Source organism: Electrona antarctica (genome assembly GCF_951216825.1).
Source record: "Electrona antarctica genome assembly, chromosome: 16".
Classification (NCBI taxonomy): Eukaryota; Metazoa; Chordata; class Actinopteri; order Myctophiformes; family Myctophidae; genus Electrona; species Electrona antarctica.
Genome location: NC_136797.1, coordinates 27,867,221 through 27,889,974, shown reverse-complemented (window position 1 = coordinate 27,889,974; position 22,754 = coordinate 27,867,221). Strand labels below are relative to the sequence as shown.

Sequence of the window (22,754 nt, the reverse complement as noted above, 5' to 3'; positions counted from 1 at the left end):
TCATGACGGACGGCGTCCGCGTCCGTCATGAAAGGGGCGGAACTGTGATCAGTGTATCTCATCTGTAACCAAATGGCTGGTCAGGACTCAGTTTTTGGCGTTGGGTCCTACTACACAGGTAAATTAATAATTTGATTAACCACTAATAAAGAAACACAAATCCTCAGTGGATACTGCATAGCCTATAGATTGTTTATGTATAATTTTCCAACAATGTACTGAATCTTAATCTCTTGATTGATTGACAGGTGCTTGTCCCTGCAGCACTGCGAGCCAGCCTATCCATAGGACTTTGCATCAACTGTACAGGTCAGGTATATGAATGTAATCACCCACCTAATGTTGATTCATTGAATACTTGATTAACATTTTGCAAATAGTACAGCGATATCGTTATACATTGAAGCTTAAAAGAAAATGAACACAAAAAAGCCTGGAAGACTTGTTTCCATTGTAGTCCTATGTTTAAATTCACATTTAAACACAAAGCATGCAGGGAAAAAAAATTACATTATATAAGTGCATTTTTTGTTTAACTTTCTTGTTTACTTTAGTTGCCATTGTATCACTGGAACGATTGTTCGTTAAATCTTAATCTAAACCATTTCCATGTTGATCATTATTGTTGCTCTCTTCAGATCATGGAATTCTCCTCTGCCATCTGCCGCAAATGCGCTTTCATGATGTAGAGCGACTTGTTTCTGCATTCTCACACAACGGGAAAAAGGCTACAAGTTCTTTATTGAACAGTACCTGTTTGATTATGAAGGTAAAGTGCTTGTCTTTTCTTTTTATTATTATTTTTAGCTAAAATGTATGTATGTGTATATATATATATATATATATTGTGGCGACTGGTACACATAACCCAGGAGACAGAATTGAATGCAAAATTATAATGGTGCGATTTCTTCTGCTGGGCGTACACACCCATGCCATATCTAATTTTAAAGGGTGAGTTGTCTAGTTAAATTTAAAAAAAATAAAATGAAAAGGTTCTCACATACCACTGTAGATATTTTGCCATCTATAAATAGCATGGTCAGTCATGAACAATCTTACCAATTTTTGGATAAAATTAGACATTCTAACGCACATTTTGATATATACCATGTTTACATGGTACAGTCTTACCAGTACCTTGTCTATTCATGCATGTATGACTTGGTGCCCATGATATGTATCAAAATATAGACTTGAATGTATACTATATTATATTGGGTTCTTACCATCTACCGTTACAGAGTAAATCACAGTTGAAACTCGCTTAGTCAAACCATAAACCTCAGAATAGTGTAAAAATAGCCACTAATTATTTTTTATGACTACTAACATAATAAAAATTATAATAAATATTACAGAAAATAAATAGACCTACATACAAAACAGTTAGCCCAGTGTCCCCGGTGACGGTGTGTGTGTGTGTAGGCTAAATAAACACACACACACACACACACACACACACACACACACACACACACACACACACACACACACACACACACACACACACATACACACACAGAGGACACACTAAACTCAGAGCTACAGAACCTATAAGTAATTGTAATAATCAGGCAAATGTGACAGTAGGATATATCAAAGGGGATTCAGGAATTAGGCCTACATTTTGTTGCTGTCGGACAGAAACCTCATACAGTGTCCATATTTCAAAAGCTTTCTTTGTAAATTAATCGCCCTACTTTATCATAAGAATGTCACACAAAGTAGTGAACATAGCCGATCTGCAAGTTCACAATGCATTGCGACTCGCGATGCTAAGATGTAAGATTGTAGATCGGCTATAATTATATGTTCACAAATTAATTTTCGTTCTGATATTAAAGGTTTATAAACTGTATAGTTATTAAGTAGTCGTTGATTAAATTAACGGAATAATGACATTCCTGGAGGTGTAGGCAGAAATGCTGTTGTTTTTCCATAGATTTAAGCATCCAATGAACACTTATGTCTTACTAGATCACACTATAATGCATTATACACATGCCCTAAAATTATATTAATGTTATAATTTTAATGCATTATTTTGACTATGAGAATTACTGAATTTTGACTACTGTCCTGAAAACGTATTTTACAAATCATTCCGAGTCCGACTAGTATGTCTGAGTGCTGTACTTTAGTTATACATGCAGTGTAATGAGTTGATTATATAATGCATGCATTGTACTGTATGTTTATAATTCATTATAGACATCATGGACTTAGAGATAGAAATTGTTACCATAGGGTTAAATCAAAGTTCTGTAAAGGGCTGGGCTATTCAAGCAAAGTCAATGACAAAGTGATACACAAACGTGCATATTTTACTCATAATTCAGACAACTTTATTATTATTTTCCTGTGGGAAGCATCGTGTCATGAAAACATTCCACTACTGCCCCAGTCTTCTGTCCATAACCTGCTCCTTATATTAGGGATCACGCCGACACGGTCAGCTTGCATCAAGTGTATCAGGGGCATCGTTTGGAGTCTCAGGGGAGTGTTCATGTACATTTAACCTAACATTACATTATTTTAAGCATATTTTTCCTCAACTCTTAATTATTTCTTCCACAGATGAATCTGATCAATGCTGTGTGCATCGCAATCCATGCCCGTCCATTATCTATACATTTGACAGAGAACACGTACACGACAGACACATGTTTTCTTGTGTGCAACCATACATTCCGTAACTACTTTCAACCTGGCATCGCTATTTTGAGGCATGCCATTTATAGTCAGAACATTTTCAAAATGTTCTCTTTTCCCCTCCAAAATAGCAAAGATAGTGGAAGTACAAACCTCGCGTTGCAACGCTCTTGAGTTGTCAGCTTGTACATCCATCTTCGCTATTTTTTTAATTGTTTGAACTGTTTGACACCCCATATTTATTTATGAAATGACACTGAAGTCTATTATCGCCTGATTAATTAATCCAGGCTCCCCTCTGTTTGGTGGTTGTCCAGGCACTTTATTTTCACGGGTCGGTAGACGGCACATTTCAGAGGTTCGGTTTGAAGCCACATTTTTTCAGTGTGTTCAGTGTTTGAGTTAGTTATCCTAGGCGAGTGACAATGTTGTGAGAGGAACAATACATTACCGTAGGTTTAATTAAGACTGGTGCAAGGCCTAAATAGGTCCTCCTCTCCACAGGAAAGTCACCTAGCAGCAGATTTGAGCCACTAGAACAGATAGTGAGTGTGTGTGTGTGTGTGTGTGTATGTGTGTGTGCGCACGCGCGCGTGCACATGAGTGTACGTACGTACGTGCATGTGTGTTTGACAGAAGACTAGCCACAGCTTTAGACTCAAATCATTCCACTTGTGCCCATTAATATCTCATCTGCAGACAACATTTGAAAGCTACATAAATATACATAATCAACAAGTTACTTAGACATTCACAAATTGTACTCTGACCTCCCTGGACTATGAAATGCACACACACACACACACACACACACACACACACACACACACACACACACACACACACACACACACACACACACACACACACACACACACACACACACACACACACACACACCTCTTCCTGTTGCATGTACTGCATGTACAATTGTATCTAGCTGTTGATCCAACTCATACGTTCTGACACATCTGATGTCACCCCCTTCGGTTCACAGTAGCCACACACACACACACACACACACACACACACACACACACACACACACACACACACACACACACACACACACACACACACACACACACACACACACACACACACACACACACACACACACACACACACACACACACACACACACACACACACACACACACACACACACACATAAATGTCTTGTATGTGACGCAAGGATAACACCACAAAGTGGTTATGACAAGTGGATTACATGGGACTGTCTCTTCCAGCAGGCATCCCGGTCTGTTTTCCACTGTGCACATTGCAATACTCCATCAAAGCTACGCTTCCCAAAGCATTCACAGAATGACTACACCTACAGTGCTCTTTTTGGGGGAGAATGTACACAGCCCTCGGAATACAATAATTGAAATCACAACAGAAATAGAGGCAACAACATAGAGGCTATTCGTCCCAATGAATTCCAACCGGGAACTCTCGGAAATTTAGTTTACAAGCTATAAAACATCCTCAAGTATTGATTTAAACACAGGCCAAATCTTTCTGAATCATGCTTAAAGCAGTGTCTAGTCTACAGTGATCTATAAAATATTTACATTACAGGTCTTTTTTTTTTTTGGTCATGGACTGAAGGTAACGGCACAGAAGCATAGACACATATACAGTATATTCACCCATTTTGGATAATGCACATGAAATGTTCAGTACCACATTGTAGAAATTAAACAAACCTGTAAGTGCAAGGAAAAGCCTTGATATAAAATAAAATATCATATATTGATAACTCTGCTTAAATATCATACATACATTAAAATATTACTTTAGATCTTTCTTTTTTTTTCCTTTTTGTTTTTACATACTTATGCTGCCATATCATCTTCAGCATTGTTTCCCTCTATGTACAAAGGCAGATACAGACTTACATGGAACAATAAGTTGGTTACATATTTGGTTGGATCTCAAAAGTGAAACGGGGGGTGGGGAGAGTTTTTCCACGTCTTTCAGGGTTTTCAGGTCCAGAGCTTGTATCAGAAGTCGTTTTTTTTTAAGATTAAGAGTCTGTTCACTTCACTTTACAAATGAGTGAGTGAAAGTTTTCTGACGTAACGTAACCATACCACATTCTGAGTATGTAGAAGATCGTTAGGTCGATATTCAGCAAGATCACCTCCGGTGACATCTATAGTTTCACAGGTGACTTGACTCGTCTTCAGTTCCCAAAGGTGCCTATATTCATCTCCTCAGTCACGTAGAATCCCCTGCAAATGACAGAAACTAAAACCAACTTGGACCCCCTTTTACATTCACATCACATAACACATCATCTCCAGTGTCCATTATAAATGACGCAGCCCACATCACTGTGTTGCCGCATTCTGGCCAGGCGATGGTCCTTCTACTGGATCCAGATGGTATTGTTACGTTCCGGCCGACGGTTGTCAGTGGCCGCTCCGGTGCCAGACGTGGTGAGGCCACCGAACGTGGAGAAGAACTGCTCCATCTCCTTCTGCAGCGTCTGGTTGCGTCGCTCGGCATCGTCTTTGGCACGCTCTGCATTTCGTAGCTTGATCTCCACCATGGTGTACTTCTTCCTCTCCTGGTCGAGCTCCTCGTGGATGTTCACCATCTCTGTCTCCAGCTCCAGGTTACGCTGCTCCAGGCTGGAAAGGCAGTCAGTGGACATTTAGAAGAAGGAGTCAAGTGGAAAGGTGACAGATAGTTCATCGATCAATGTGTCTACTTTCTGTTCGACAAGCAAAAGCAAATGAGGCTCATTTTGTCCAAAATTGCTATTTCTGAAAACATTTCTGAAATTACGTGTTTGAGGGCTAGCCCCTCCTATGTCCAGCTTTGAGGGTGTGTGTAAACACAAACATTGTCTTAATACAAACATTAAATGCCATTGATAATGAATGACCAGTTTTGAGTGTTTGTGTAAACACAAACATTGTGCAAACATTGAAGACGAAGATGAGGACACAAATTCCCAAAACATCCCTCCAGTAAATGGTCCGTTAAGACCACATTCACACCTCGACAGAAGTCTTTTCACTGATTGTTTTTGTCTAGTTTTGTTTCATTTGTTGTCTTAATTGTTTGTATGATTATTTTATTTACATTCTCAGACATTCCTTTGTGCTTAAACTGAAAAAAGCAACAAAACTTTGAATCATAAAAAGAAAAGAAGTGCTTTCACTGGAATTAACCATCTCAATGTCCCTAGATCTATCTGTACGCCACAGATTATTTACCATACTGTCTATTATTAATATCACCAGCTCAGTGGCCTTGTGGTTAGAGTGTCCGCCATGAGACTGGGAGGTCAGGGTTCGATGCCTGGCCGGGTCATACCAAAGACTGTGAAAAAATGGGACCCAGTGCCTCCCTGCTTGACACTCACAAGTGTTGGATTGTGGGTGAGTCCCTGCGACATACTGTACTAGCGTCATGTCCAGGGGGTGTACTTGTACATCAAGCTGCCTCACGCTACAGAAACAGGAGATAGGCTCCTGCCCCTATGTGGCTCGGCAAGGCTTACTTACTTACTTATTATTATACCAGTGTGTTTCGGAAAGTCTTGCATTATCACATGATTTTTTCAGACTAAGTTTATAAAAGTAGCTCCTAAAGCAATTCACTTTACTTTATTAATTTTGTCCCGCACCCACCTACCCTGCACGTTTGGCTTTGTGTGCTTTGTTGTTCTATTCTATTCTTCGTATACATTTTTTACGATATTATTTTGCCTTTATTGATAGATGTGCAGTAGGTAGACAGGAAACGGGGAGAGAGATGGGGGGAAGACACACTCGTCGGGATCGGGAGTCGAACCCACGACACACTGTCATGCTGGATTCGCAGCCAAGGTGCCTGGACCGCTAAGCCGGCCCAGGCCGTTCTATTCTATACTATTCTATCCTTACCTCTTTATCCTGGCCTCGTACTCTGTCTTCTGTTTGTGCATCTCCTGTTTAAGGCTGGAGACTAAGCTGTGGAGAGCGCTGTGACCACTAGTCCCATTACTGACCGGGAAGCCATCACTGTTATCACTACTACTGGTTCCTCCACTGCTTCTCCCTCGTCCAACACCACCTCCGTCTCCACTGCCATTTCCTCCTCCTCCTCCTCCTCCTCCGGACTGACAGAGGTCACTCTCGTGGCCCGGTCCGTCCAGCTCTTCGTAGTGACTGCTGTAGAAGTCCTGCTCGGGGCAGGTGGTGGTGGAGGAGCGGCAGGACGTGGAGTTGTCCGGCAGGGAGATCTCGCAGGAGGAGGTGGACCAGGTGGCGCTGTCCACACTCTGCTTGTCCTCACAGCCGCTGTTCAGACAGTTGGCCGTCACGTGGTGGTTCTGCTGCTGGAGGTTGTGCTGGTTGAGGTGGACGTTGTCGTAGGTGGACAGGCGGTTCTGGTCCCCGTGGTGGTGGGGGCCGTCTCGCGCCTTGTTGTTGTCGCGCAGCGTCACGTAGCCGTTCGGCACCCAGAGCCCGCCGCGGCCGTTCAGAGTGCCGTGCATCACGTCCGTGCTGGAAACGCCCATGCGGACGCCGTTCCCTACCCCTCCCCCGCCGCCACCACCCCCCCCTCCAGTGGTCACCCCACCAGTTCCCATTTTCGTGCCCGAGCCTTTAAGGGTGCCGTTGCGGCGCGCCTGCAGGCTCGCCACGCCACCTCCGGGCAGAGTCTGGCTCCTCTCGTGGTTGGGGTCCGAGGAGGGGGGAGAGGAGGGGCTGAAGGAGCCATTCGTGACGATGCCACTGCCTTTACTGAAGGCGGGGTTCTTCTTCACAGTCGGAGGGGGGCTACGGGCGAGGTCGAACTGTCCCGCGAGGAGGCCGCCGCCGCCACGGGGGCTGGCGGAGCGCGGGGAGGAGCTGCTGTTGTCGCCGCCGCCGCCACCGCCGCCGCCGTGCTGCCGGTGAGGAGGGGACTCGGGCGCCTCCCAGACACACTGTCGGACTATCTGCGTGTTGTTGTTCTCGGCGTTCTGGTTTTGTCCCGCGGTGATCGTGGCGGCGGTGTCGCCGGCATGTCGCCGTGGCGACTCGACGTTGTTGTTGAGAAGCTCCTGCGCGGCGGGGCCGTTGTCCTCGTCTCTGGGGAACAGCACGTCATGGCGACCAATCAGAACGGCCATCAGCTGCTGGACCAGAACCGTACCTGTACAACACGAGCCCAACACAAACATCCGCTTACACAAAGAACTGTTCATCTGGTTCACATCTGTAGCGTTTAGAATCCAAGGGGATTTAGTTGTATTTATGGCTTTTGAGTTATTAAGTTGTTATATTTATGCAATAATGTACAACATCATCAAACATCAATAGTTTTATATTTGGTTGTATTTCAAGTTTTTTCTTATACTGTCTTATATTATGTAATGTATTTTATGTGTTTACCCCAGGAAAAGTAGCTGCTACTAAGGTAGTAGCTAATGGGGATAGAAATAAACAATAAATTAACCACTTAAGCCCTTCTATATACTTCTTTGTGTGCCAAAACAGTCAATCTACAATACATGCTCATAGTCATAACGCATGTGACACAGTGTGAGCTTACTGGCTAGTTTCTCTATTTGGAAAATGTTTATATTTCCTTGCAAAATGTTTGATGGTTTGATATAGGTATGCCACTTTGAAAGTGGTTAACCCATTTTGGGCGGGAACCCCTTTTGGTGTTTTCTTTTTTTTTTTTTTTGCTTTTTGCCTTTATTGATATAGTCATTAGTGAAGACAGACAGGAAAGTGGGAGGGAGAGAAGGGGAGTGACATGCAGCAAAGGTCGTCATGAACGGGACTCGAACACGCGACACGCTGTCAGGCTAGAGCCTATATGTGGCATGCGCCTGGACCACTTGGCCAGCGGGCACCCCCCCTTTTGGTGTTTTAACTAAGCATTATGTTATACTTTAGCTATTGAAAAATAGCAGACCTACAAGTTCATAGCGCGCCACTTGGTGGCGCGCTATGAACTTGTAGGTCTGCTATTTTTGAAAAATCATAAAAATGCGGCACAAATCTTTGAATATATATTCTTTCAGAGCGAACGTTTTTTTTTATTTCGATGTCAGGCCTAAATGGGTTAATGATAACATCATACAGTATGCCATGTCAAATATTAATCTCTATTTCACACACCAGACTACAAGGCATACATACTGACCTTCCATAATTGCTACTGGATCCTCAACCTTTGGCCTCAAGATATTTGGCCCAAATACGGTGGCCAGGTTTTGGACGCTCATTTTATTCACTCCGGAGCATGACTGGACTTCATCTAAAAATCTGTGAAACAGAAAAAGAAGATATTTAGATGCTTCGTTTTTGTAATGTTTATCCTCAAGTGGAACTTTAACGTAAACGTTATGTACCTGCAGATGTACTTCAGAAGATTGTAATTTACAGGAGGTAGACCGTCCACAAGTTGTTTCAGTTCCTTTATGCCCTGGTGAAAACAGAATGTCATTTTGATCAATTAGCATTGTGATTTACAGCTTAAAACACACATGACATCACAATTAATTCCGAATTCCTGGCTCCTCCGGGGTTAGAGTCAAACAATGTGTCCTTGAGAAAGAAAGACGGAACCTGGAACTAGTCCTGATGAACAGTTTGGAGATTCATCGTTGTTTGAATGTTTGTGAATGTAATGCACTTTGTAAAGCACTATAAAAAGGCCCCATTTACTACAGAACCAACATTTATCATAAAGTGTATTATCCCCATAAACAACTTTAATTAACAATGAATCCCTATATGATCATTTCACATTCATATCACACATGGCTGCTCCATAACCAATATGGACCTTTGGTTCAAGACAGGCTCTCATGTCTGTTGATATACTGATCAATAATCCTTGTCAAGCGCCAATTGATCATACCTCTGTAGGCGTGTTCATCTTGGACAACTGCCATATTCCTTCATAATACTAGCATCTATCTTTGCAACCTGACGGTTTTATGCAAAACATGATCCCAAAATAGGGAAAAAGTGACAAAAGAATCAAGCTTAGACACTTATTCAATCCGTATAGCTCACATGATTACTAGAAATTGATCTCATTCTGTGGCACCGTGAGGTTTTCAAACCTGTCGAGTCTGGCATTGCAGTTCATAGTGAAGCAAGAAGAAAAGTGATTTGAGTTTTGTTCGCTCCACATTCGACTCAATTCCCTCTCCGGTACAGCAGCTCTCAGAGTCCTGTGGACACACTGAGCCCCTGGAGATTTAACCCATTTACGTAGGCCTGATGTCGAAATAAAAACAAAAGTCTTCTGAAAGAATATATAATTCAAAATGTTGTGCCGCATTTTCACGATTTCTCAAAAATAGCAGACCTACAAGCTCTTAGCGCGCCACTCGGTGGCGCGCTATGAGCTTGTAGATCTGCTATTTTTCAATAGCTAAAGTATAGCATAATGCTTAGTTAAAACACCAAAAGGGGTTCCCGCCCAGAATGGGTTAAAAGGCAGGGCATCTCTGAGCTGAACTCAGCTGTCGAGGGGATATTTACAGATCCTCATGTGTGCAGCCACAGTGTTTCACCTCCATGAATCCATCATCAAGCACATGCCCATAAAAACCTTTTTACTACTGATGCCGGAATAATTCATGTAGAACTTAGTCTACAGATTCACAATGACAAGAGAAGCATTTAACACATGCTCGTATCCAGAGTGACTTACAAGGGTGAAATCTGGGTAAATGGTATGAAGCCTAGTCAACAAATGACTGATGGTAAACGGTCACATAAGTAGAGTGAAAATAATACAGTGTAGCGTCTCAACGCAACTAGGACATCAAGCACCTGTCTAAACAACATGCTTTGTAGTCCAGCAAAACAACTACAATGCATTGCAACAGTGGTTACAACAGTGGAATCTAGGCGCGCGCACGCACGCACGCACGCACGCACGCACGCACGCACGCACGCACGCACGCACGCACGCACGCACGCACGCACGCACGCACGCACGCACGCACGCACGCACGCACGCACGCACGCACGCACGCACGCACGCACGCACGCACACACACACACACACACACACACACACACACACACACACACACACACACACACACACACACACACACACACACACACACACACACACACACACACACACAGAACAGATGCCTTGACCCTATGAATAAATGAACACAGTTTCTGAGGGTAAGGTGAAAGTGAGCAGGTTTGAAGCAGAAACCTGGTCTCCTGTGAAGCATGTTTTATCGTGTGAGTCTGTGACAGAAATCCAATTACCATGCTACAAATACAGACAGGCATAACAAGGCCATTGTACTGGACAACTGGGCTCTGAGAGACCAGTTTTGGGACGTAGAAACGTAAGGGATTCTTTTCAGCATTGATATTCGTCTGTTGACATACTACAAAAGGTCCTTACAAACGGCAAGTGTTATTTTTGGGGCAAATTAAACGCCCCAAAAGTAGGCTATATTAAGTGTTGTTTGATTCATGAGTAAATCCAGACAGAATGCAAATATTACCCATCAACTATTATTACATTTGTTGATGTGAAATATTTCCTGGCGACTATTTCATATTGTTAGTAATATGATAATTTAAATTAAATTAATAATATTACATTTGTAGAATAGAATATACCTACTGTATGAACCAGATGGAGAACAATTTCAGAAAGTTAATGATCCTTAGGCGACACTTTCGTTTGTTAACACTGTAAATGAAGGTGAATTCTGCCGATAACTTGTATATGACTAGAAGCACAATGATCAATCTGGTCTATTGAATGCCTTACAGATGCATCGTCCTTGCTGAGGAGTTTGGTGCAGCTTAGGAACTCTTCATATTTGGAGAAGGGGATGACGGGCTCCGGCAGCTCTCTGAGATACAGCTTCAGTAAAGATGCTACAGTATGGACATCTGTGTTACTGAGAGAGAGAGAGAGAGAGGAGTGGATATTAGATTAAAGATGCTACAGTATGGACATCTGTGTTACTGAGAGAGAGAGAGAGAGAGAGAGAGAGAGAGGAGTGGATATTAGATTAAAGATGCTACAGTATGGACATCTGTGTTACTGAGAGAGAGAGAGAGAGAGAGAGAGAGAGAGAGGAGTGGATATTAGGATGAATGGCAGCAACACAGTATGGACATCTGTGTTACTGAGAGAGAGAGAGAGAGAGAGAGGAGTGGATATTAGGATGAATGGCAGCAACACAACATGGAGTCACTGGACACAACACGGAAGCTCAGGCAGTTTAAAACCCATTTTTTTGGTGTTTCAAACATTGTTATAATTTAGCTATTGAAAAATAGCAGATCTACAAGCTTGTAGGTCTGCTATTTTTGAAAAATCGTGAAAATGCGGCACAAATCTTTGAAATATATATTATTTTTTATTTCGACGTCAGGCCTAAATGGGTTAAAAAAAAAAGAGAGAAAATAGCCCAATGCCCAAAATGGGGACGCCAGGTTTGAAAGTGATTAAAGGGACAGAGGACGAGGCGAGCGTGAATTTAGTGCCCGTTATAAATGGCGGTGAATCCGTCCCGCTCATAAATCAGTGGGACAGGTGAGAGGTGGGATTGGTTTGGGGACATGTGGTGCAACTCATTATGGACGTGACACCTGCCGTCGTCACAGATCCTGTGATCCTGGGCTTTACTGGAAAGACCCGAGAGAATGATGCAACATGAGGCACGTCGGGACCACCCCAATACTCATTATGTTCCTAAACCTTTCCTTTTTTATTACTTTATTATTACTTTATTACTTTTTTATTAACTTTCCCCAGATGTCAGTTAAGTTACAATTTTAAGGACCTTCTTTTTTATGATCAACAACACGACCAATAACACAGCATCATCACAACCGTATCGTATGTACAGTATATATATATATATATATATATATACACTGTATATAAAATAACTTTATCCAAATGATTATTCATCTTTAAAAGATCATTTCTCCAAAGCAGCCACAATACCAAGCTGAGTGAACCATACGTACATGTGCTGGAGGCAAATCAATTTTAAGAACATTCTTAATATAAATCTGTGGAACAACAGTCAAACGAAATGTAATGCCTCAATTCCTACGATTTCAAGTGCTTGTCAGGGTGGGTGGTGGGTGGGTGGTGGTCAACTGTTCAACTATGATTACTTTTTTGGGGGGGTGGGGTTTGCTGCCTCAAACGGTTGAGAAAACCACTGAAAAACAACAAAAGAAAATGGAAATATGGAGATGCTAGGTTTCTGGCCGACAACATTGATTTATGGGTTGAGGGTGCAGGAGGCGGGGGAGGGGGGCTGGGTGGGTGGGGGGCCAGAAAGGAGGCGTAAAAGGGAGGAGGTTGGATGTGGCCGTTGGGGCTCCATCATTCATGATCCTACCTGTCACACTGACTTATGGGTGAAGGTGTGTCACGTCGCAAAACACAGCTCAGCTGTATATTAAGACAGACATCAACGCCCACTGCAAGCTACGTTAAGAGTGTACACAGAGAGGTCCTGTCAGGTCTTAAGCCTAGACAGTTTAGAGACCAAAGATTCACGGTGAGACAAAACCATTTTAGAACAATGCAGAGACAACATTGGAAGCAAGTCTGAACGATCCTGTTGCAGTGTGGACTGATGCCGGCCGATTGAGGCTCAGGAGATTGTACCATTCTGAAGATACAAAGCTTCAGAGCGTCTCACGTGATTTATCTGTTTATCTGTCGCTCTTGCCCCGTTAGGTTAGGTCCCAAATGACTTCACGACACATTTAATCTATGTAGTGTTTAGGAAAACAAGACAAAACAACATTGATATTTTATCGGGAAATAGATGTTTCACAGTTCACACACGCATTATCCTTTACATGTTTATGTTTAAACCATCTGTATTACTGGTATTTACACACACTGCAAGGCACGACCAATTTCTTCTTAGATAATAATAGACTACATGAAAACATCAATATATCAAACGTTATCAAACGTTATCATTTCTGGTGTATTCAAATTCGCCGGCAAAAAAACAGACGGTGGATTCTGTTGGTTCAACGATCTCGATCTGTGCGCCACACTCTTCCACCTCCACCTCCCCTCTCCGGTAGAACACAGCGGAGAGAACACTCACCAAATTTGGAGCGACAACCCTCTCTGCACTGTTATTGGTAGGCGAAATACAAGGTTCACTTCCACTTCTACAGTATGACACTTTTCCTGGCTTGGCTTGCTTTGTCCCCGAGGCAATGTCGAACAAGATCAGTGGAGCTCCGGAGACTCAGGGCACACTGTCGTGATCAGTGGAGCTCCGGAGACTCAGGGCACACTGTCGTGATCAGTGGAGCTCCGGAGACTCAGGGCACACTGTCGTGCATGGAGTGAATTGTTGCAGGCAGGATGAATCAGCCATCCACACAGTACTCACGATAAAAGCCTCTGTCTGGATTGCACGTTACATAAAAGAAGACTAATCGCCGGAAATAAAAGCCTGCAAATCTGGCCCAAATATTCTGCTGACGTCTGTCTCGTGCTACTGAGCCCTGTGGCACAATTAGTTTAATGCACAGTACAGACAGAAATAGATACGGTTACTGTTATGGTTACTGTTATTGTCTTCTGCTGTACTCAGCAGGATAATTGGCTTGGCCTATGTTCGAGTTTGACACACCAATTTGCATATCGTTGCTGTTGCGTAGAAACCTTGCATCTCAACCTTTTCCCCCCTAAATGAATACCCTACTTCATCATACAAGAGTGTCAAACTAAAATAGCAGATTGCAATGCATTGTGAGCTTGTAATCGGCTGTTTTTGGCTTTTATTGATACTAGTATAGAGAATGACAGGAAACCAAGAGAGAGAGACGGCTCGGGGAGTGACGCGCAGCAAGGATCGTCAATAGGATACTTGCCAAATGTGAAGAATAATGTTACAAACATGATATCTATTATAGCTACTGTAGATAAAACTTGATTGTAACAGAGGGATTTTGTATTCAGAGCCTGTATTGAATAAAAACACAGCTTTACTTTTGAAAAAAAGGAAGAAAAAAAAACATGGGAAGAAATCAAGAAATACATTCTCCCTATTTGTTCCACTGTTCAGAATAACTTCATGATTCACCAGATGGTGTCTGTAACCATGGAGATACTCCAGGTAGACTCTCCCCCCACATTGTATTCTTCGCCACGTGAACCCCAGCATCCCTATTGTGTGTGTGTGTGTGTGTGGGGGGGGGGGGTAAAAAATGCATTGTGAGCTTGTAGATCGGCTATTTTTGGTGAATATAGTTGATAGTTGAGTTTACCAAGTCGAGAGGGTTCAAGTGGTTAAATGTCATGTCCTCCTGTCCAGACACAGCGGACCAGTGCGGCGCGAATAACATATCTGAGCCCTGATAATGAACAGTATCTGTATGGAATTAGAGGCTTAACAGGTTAAAGCTGGGGGATATGGTTTGGTTTAGAGGTGGGGTTATATTACACTATGTAATGTAAACTCCTCTAGGGTCTCCTATCTTATGGGCTTCAGTACAATCAATTTTCCTTTTTTATTTTTTGCGTATTTGTCATCCACAGATATTTTCCACAAGATATGGCCTAGGATGATCGTCAACAATGATATCAATGTTGCTATGCAGCTAACCTAGAAATTGTGGCTGTGATACCTACAGTGACCTACAGTGTGATAGAAATATGTCCTCTTCTACCAGTGTAGTATTTATTATATTGTCACTGGCGAGCAGAAACCTTGTCTATCCATATTTCAACTTTTAATGTTTTTTCTTAAATCAATACCCTACATTGTCGTACAAGACTGTCACGCAAAAGTAGCTTAAACCGCCGATCTATAAGTTGACAACGCGAAGCAACGCGTTGTGACCTTGTACTTGAACATCTTCGATTTTTGCTATTTTTTACAATTACTTTGACATGTAAAAGTGAAATAATACATTTTCTGAAAAAGTCAGTTTGGATAAACTTTTTAGCCCGTGAACCAAAACAGAAATTCTCCCGGGACCCAAACTACAAATCTACAAACTCACAACGCGTTGCTTCGCGCCACCTTGTGAGCTTGCAGATTTCCGATCACCCGATCCGATCGGGACAACCCTAAAATCTAGGAAACAAAAACTAAGGGGACCCATAACCCAGTGTTTGGGAACCAGTGCTGTAGGTGTTTTCCACCCGACAGCGATGATATGGACATTGTTGTCTGACTTCCAGTATCTAGGCCTAAACGTGACAATAAATTAACAGACTGAACTAGGCCAAGCTTTCCAGTGTGTTTTCGTACCAGTCAAAGGAGGGTTTTTGTGTTTTCGTACCAGTCAAGGGAGGGTTTTTGTGTTTTCATGTCAGTCAAGGGAGGGTTTTTGTGTTTTCGTGCCAGTCAAGGGAGGGTTTTTGTGTTTTCGTGCCAGTCAAGGGAGGGTTTTTGTGTTTTCATGTCAGTCAAGGGAGGGTTTTTGTGTTTTCGTACCAGTCAAAGGAGCATTTTTGTGTTTTCGTGCCAGTGTTTTCGTACCAGTCAAAGGAGGGTTTCTCCCCGCAGTCGAAGGCGTCCTGCAGGTCTTTCACCAGGTTGGCCTGCCCCGGCAGCCTAAACAGACCCTCCTCCTGGAGCCCCCACTGGCGGATGAAGTCCACACACTGCTCTACCAGCATTGGAGCCAGCTTGTTCCCAAAGCGACGCTCATAGCGCACGGTTTCCTCCAGTTTCTGGCCAAAGATACCTGAGACACATAACACACACAAAGTTAATTCACTCATATCATCTCCAGTCTGGAGGTTATTATCTGGAGTCAGACTCCAGGTAATACCTGGTCAATTGCAATACATGTTTCCACTTTTACTCTAATACAGCGGTTCTCAAACTTTTTAATTTTTAGGACCCCATTTACTCTCAGGACATTACACCCATAAGGGTCCATTTGGTTACATTTGTACTCTCAGAATTACAGACCTGTATGGACACATTTTCTGATCAAAGCCTCAGAGCACCTGCTGCACTGCTTGATTTACTGCTGTATCCAACGTGACAGCCATGAAAAACACACATACAATGTAATTTACAGCTAAACATTGCTCTCAAAAATGTTTTTGAAAACATTTGAAGCGAGAAATAGACTATATGCAGTACCCGAAAATGGATTCTATTTTATCAACTCACTTCCTTGTTTTCTGACTGTGCTGCAGCTGGGCAGACGGCCAGTGCGACACTTTCATTACCGTAAACAAGGAAATAACAAATGTTGTTGTGTTGGGTCAATTTATTAATTTATGTATTAACATACACTCTTTAGTATCAACATCTTTTATTCACTAAAAAAGCTACTATTTTTTGTGACTGCGTCAACCAATCACAGAGGCCACATCAAGGGGAGCACAGCCCAGAACAATAATCTCTCATTTGGAAAAACACCAGGTTCAAGACCATTGAACCTCAATCCAATGTTTATCCCTAATTAATAATAATAAAAAATAAATCTGCATATTTCAAATAATTCAAAAGGCTTTAGTGTGCTTTGTGTACAGCTTTCAGTACATGAAAGGCTGGTTGGGAAATCTTTTAAAGTGATTGGCTTGATACTTAGTTGATACCAAGTTGGTCCAGGCAGAAATCTTGTATCTCCATATTTCAATCAACAATTTTATTTAAAATTGTATTTATTTTTTTGTAAATGAATGACCCTCCTTCGTCATACATGAGTAGTGAAAATAGCAGATCTACAAGCTCACAACATGTTGCAATGTGACGCGTTGTGAGCTTGCAGATTGGCTATTTTCACAGCAACTAAATGTAGGCTACAATCAGCAGGCTAGGCCAACACAGTAAAATCCTCAAGTGCTCAACTCCGGAGAGTGTACTACATGTAACCAAATGGACCCTTTAAGGGTGCATTTGGTCACATTTGTACACTCCGCAGAGTTCATGGAACGCCGGGGATTTGACTGTGAATGATTAAATCTGTAACTTCCCGCTGAGCTCCTCGTGAGTTTTGTCTGCGTCAGTCAGTCGTGGCAGAAACGGGCTAATTCCCGTCTGCAGGCCGGGCTCTCATGTGGATTTGCGGGGGTCTCAGGTGGGATGGTGTACCAGAAGGGGATTAAATCCAGCCTTCCTGACAGATTTGAAAGCACATTCTTTTCCGGACTCCAGATAAAGACAGGCTACTCACGTGCACGCACACACGTGCGCGCGTAACAGCCTCCATAGGCTGAACTGTTTGGGAAAGAAATTGCATACTTAAATAGAAAAGAAATAAAACAAGAAATGACCCAAGTCATTATATATCGGCTTGCATTCCATTCTCTTGCATATTGTACCTGGGGCTTTCTGTAGTCGCATTTGCACTGCAGTCTCTAGTCATGGTGTGATGGGGGAGAGGAGAGTGGGCTTAGTGTCCCATTGGCCGTGGGGCTAGTGTCCCATTGGCTCTGGGGCTAGTGTCCCATTGGCCGTATAGTCAAGTCAAGTCAAGTTTATTTATATAGCACATTTCATGCTTAATTAAAAATCCCACTTGTGTGAAGTGAGGGGCCCTCTTATCATCATACATCATCATACATCACATTCCGTGCTCAACCAATCAAATCATCACAAATATCATTCCGGCCAATCACAATTTGCGTCCTCACTTTTGTCTTCAATGTTTGTGTTCACACTAGGGGCTCCATCTTGCGCCACCCTTATCCCTTATCCCTATTTCCCTTATTCCCTACGTATTTGCCATTTTCTACTATTTTGATAAACATTTAAAAATAGTTCAACTAGCCGATCTACATCGAGACATTGTGAGCTTGTAGATCGGCTACTTGAACTATTTTAAAAGGTTTTTTAAAATAGTAAAAAATGGCAAAATTAGTTTAGGGATAATTAAGGGTTAAGGGGTGGCGCAAGATTTAGCCCAAACACTCAAAGCTGGACATAGCGCCCCTCAAAAAGGGGGAAATATACTGTACACAGTGGTATTTTGGTAGATACCGTACTGTATTGTGAAATGTCATTACAGTTGCGTCCCCCTTTGACTCTTGCATTTGTAGTCAACAGACAAAAAAGATTTTGAACACAATATGTTTTGTGCAAAACATACAGGTATACTCTAAGGTCCTCTTTGTTCAACACACCAAACAGACCAAGTAGTGCCACGCTCCAACAAACATCTACATTTTGATGCAGGTAGTTTATATATATAAATGATATGTATAAATTATAATCACACAGTAATGTGCTGCACTCACCCCTCTTAAAGATTACACAACTTTGAATTTTCCGGTAGAGGCGTCTATTAATAAAACTCTGATAAGACAGAATACTGGAGGCGCACATTTTGAAGTCTCTGTATTCCAACATTTTAAAATGTTTTAGTTTAAAGTTGTCTGACAGTTGTGGCATGCGTCAAAGAAACCGCAGATGCATCAGCCTAAAGGCATGTCGGATCATCTTCCGTTTCCACAAAAGGAAAAAAAAAAGCAGGGTCTTGAGGTGTTTACTTTCCTCTTGGTCCATCAAATACAACTATTTATTGGTCATGGTTTTAGGGTCTCTTCTTTTCTTCCACGGTGACTACATGTTCACAGATATATCCAAAAAGAACCCAAGGAGAACTGAACAATGAGAAAGAGACGTGTAACAAAAACCAAAAAGGTAAAAAAGAAAACAGGTCAACTCTCTAGACGTCCTAATCATGAGTCTAGGAATGTCTCCGGTCACATGTAGCATTGCATGTGTGCACTTGTGTGTGTGTGCGTGCGTGCGTGCGTGCGTGCGTGCGTGCATAAAAAGCCCATATGGTACTTGTAACCCAGTGTGAATGACCTAGTTCCATTGAGTTGTGACTTTGATATCTGATGTGAAAGTGACAGTTCTTCACCACCAGCAATTAACACAGTCCTTCAACACTCTCAAGTTCAGTCACACACACACACACACACACACCACACACACACACACACACACACACACACACACACACACACACACACACACACACACACACACACACACACACACACACACACACACACACACGCCATAATAAAAAAGACAAGACTATTTCACATCACAGCCAAAAGAATACAATTAATTATAAATGTAAATATACTGTAGGATACGCCCCTTACACAGAACTGTACATACAGCGCTGTATGAGGAGTTGCAGTGCAATCTGTCTACACGTCATTATTGCTGTCAGGCTTAACTATATATGCTATGTACCATTTTCAAGAACTAGAAAATAATGTTCATGTAAAACCTAGTATGAATATCTCCCAAAAAACAAACAAACCATTAAAGGACCACTTCACCACTTCTCAACCTACCTCCATATAATTGGTCCTCACTAATGTTCATGATAAAATGCCACCATTTTTTTCTACTCGGTCTGTGTCTCGGCTGTTCAGAAACCCGTCCACCAGTGACATCATCGATGGGGAATCCAAGCTAATAGAATCTGCAGACTTTCTCTTCCTGAGAAGTTGCAATGAGATAATGGAAGCCATCGTTCTCACGATAATACAAATTTTATATTATTATTTTAATCGCGTTTTAAAACGATGATGTCACTGGTGGGCGGGTTTCTGAACTGCCCACAGCCCTCCTATGAGACACAGAGTGAGTAGAAACAAAATGTGGTATTTTGTCATAAACATTAGTGAGGACCAATTGTATGAAGATACGTTGAAAAGTGGTGAAGTGGTCTTTTAATTAGGCTGGGGAGATGAACGACGAGCCACCACTCTATGCGCCGTCTTCCTCACTAAAGTACAATAAACATACTGTAAACATACTGTAAACATACTGTAATAAGTGATTGAGCAACTTGCCAATGAAATAAATGTTGTAATGTCGCCAAACCAAGTGAAAGTAAGTTTAGTATACGGCATCATTACTTAATTTAATGATCTATATACTGTGCCATTAATCACTAACCACTAAACCAAATATACGTCATTGACTGGGGCCCCCCAGGGGTCTATACTTGGTCCCCTCTACTTCTAATCTCTTTGCCAACATCAGCTGATCTAAAAGCTCACAGAGCTTGTAGATTTGGCTATTTTCGGTGAATGTTTGCCTATTTCGGCCAAATATTCACCTATTATGACATACCCAGAATAGGGACGCTAGGGTTAAAGTGGGATAATTAGTACACAATAACATAAAGCATAACACAAATGTTGTAGAATGCAACCATTTTGGAGGAAGAGACTTTCCCCACATTAGAGATTACCATCAGCAAGATCTCCAAGGATCCAAATGTCCAGACCACAGCTGCACATGTCTCTGGGGGCTCTTTTAGAATCTTCCCTTGTCCAAGTGTTGGTCCAAGCGGGTCAACGGCTAACTCAAAAACTATGGAGAGTATATCAGCAACCGATCATGGCAGCAAAATGACAGAGGCTTCCAGCTCTGATGCCGTTTAGCTTTTGGAGGTCTGTCGCCAACCAGGGATGGAGACACTGGAGATATAAATCTTACCTTTGGGGCTAGCCAATAGGCTCTTAGTTTGAATCTGCTGCTACTGCAGTATGTCAAAGGGAAGGGCCAGAATATGAGGCTCTCTGTGTGTGTGTGTGTGTGTGTGTGTGTGTGTGTGTGTGTGTGTGTGTGTGTGTGTGTGTGTGTGTGTGTGTGTGTGTGTGTGTGTGTGTGTGTGTGTTTGTGTGTTATGTGCTACATGGGGAGATCACCAAACCACTCCGGCATGGAGCCACATCTCTCCGGTGCTATCTTTGACAAATGACTCGTCCTTTTGAAGAGCAGTCAACTGCAATGGACATCAAGCTCCCTGCACTGCAAACAAAGAGGCCAACTCAGCGTCGTCTATTCACAGCGGCCCTGTCCTGGCTGCCCCGTCAGCTCACACAGACGGGGACATGTGCCCCGTTTCATGCACAACACATGCAGGCCAACGGACGTCAACCCACACACTGCACTGCAGTCAATAGCATGTCACGGGAGCCCGGCGACACCTACGTTAACCACAACATCATAGCCACATCATACGACATAAATCGAACCCCCGACCTCCCAGTTTCAGGGCAGACACTCTAAACCACAAGGCCACTGTCTGGTGCTAACGGTATAGTAAGTGATATTTTTTTGGTTTAAACAAAAGGTTTTTTGTTTAAAGGTTAAATCACTATATTCTAATAGCGATCGTTGCTATAGAGTGCTTGTTCCGTAACAGGGGGTTCCCTGCCTCTCCAGCTCTTTAATAATTAAACAGAAAGGTTAGGTGTAAAAATGTCAGCCAATCAGTAGAGAGTAGCTATTTATGAGCTTAATTTTTTATAGTGTTTCAGTTCCAATTTTGTCTGCTCATTTCTTTGTGTCATCACTTACAATTCCACTTGTTTAATCTGTATCTTGACTGCCTTCTCTATCCTGATTGGATTGAATTGGTATCCCAGTTTCAGTCTCAAGCTGGAGAGACATGGAGACTCCTGTTACTGAACAAACACTAACTAGCAATGAGTACTATCACAATATAGAGCTTTTTAACACTTTTAAATGTTTCTTTTTGTGGCTTTCGCCTTTATTTTTTTTATGGAGGGACAGACAGTAGGCTGACAGGAAATGGGGAGAGAGATGGGGGGGTGACAGTAGTAAAGGTAGCAGTAAAGGCCGTCGGGATCGGGAGTCGAACCCGTGCCACACTGCCAGACTGGATTACCAGCCAGCCAAGGTGCCTGGACCACTGAGCCACGGCCCAGGCCAACACTTATTTTAACCAAGGAAAATCACTTACACTACCGTTAAACCATGTAACTCTGAAAGTCCACAAAATGTAACCAAATGGACCCGACAGGGTCCACGTTTTGGGCACTCTCAAGAGTTAAAAGAACACTGAGAATTCTAAGGTGTACAGTATACTGACCTCCACCAAACGGTGCCCATATGACCCGGCGAATGGTTTTCACCCAATCCTCCATGTCATTCTGGGTGCTGGCCATGAGTAGGTAGGTCTCATGGTTGGCTGTCATTCGCTCTCTGTCGGCCCCTATTGAAACACAGAAAGATATACAGCAGTCAAATACACTGTATACTACTGTAGCATTTCAGTCTTTGTGGGGGAAAGTTGTTTGGAAAGATCAAAGAAGCGTTAGTAGAAGGGTATTATACGAATGATTCAATG

General features: G+C 42.5%; 1 protein-coding gene across 4 annotated transcripts in view; it reads right to left on the bottom strand.

Annotated features, from left to right (window-relative positions):
• Nucleotides 1-4,696: 4,696 nt before the first annotated feature.
• arhgap24 (Rho GTPase activating protein 24) overlaps nt 4,697-22,754 on the bottom strand; it is a 105,694-nt gene continuing 87,636 nt past the window's right edge. For all 4 annotated transcript variants that reach the window (XM_079525076.1, XM_079525079.1, XM_079525078.1 and 1 more), the window contains 7 exons: nt 22,497-22,619; nt 16,142-16,349; nt 11,422-11,554; nt 9,008-9,081; nt 8,800-8,921; nt 6,561-7,797; nt 4,697-5,297 (listed from right to left, as the gene is read on the bottom strand). In XM_079525076.1, coding sequence (XP_079381202.1) covers nt 5,033-5,297; nt 6,561-7,797; nt 8,800-8,921; nt 9,008-9,081; nt 11,422-11,554; nt 16,142-16,349; nt 22,497-22,619 — 2,162 coding nt within the window. In that variant the 3' untranslated portion in view covers nt 4,697-5,032. The remainder of the gene's footprint in view (nt 5,298-6,560; nt 7,798-8,799; nt 8,922-9,007; nt 9,082-11,421; nt 11,555-16,141; nt 16,350-22,496; nt 22,620-22,754) is intronic.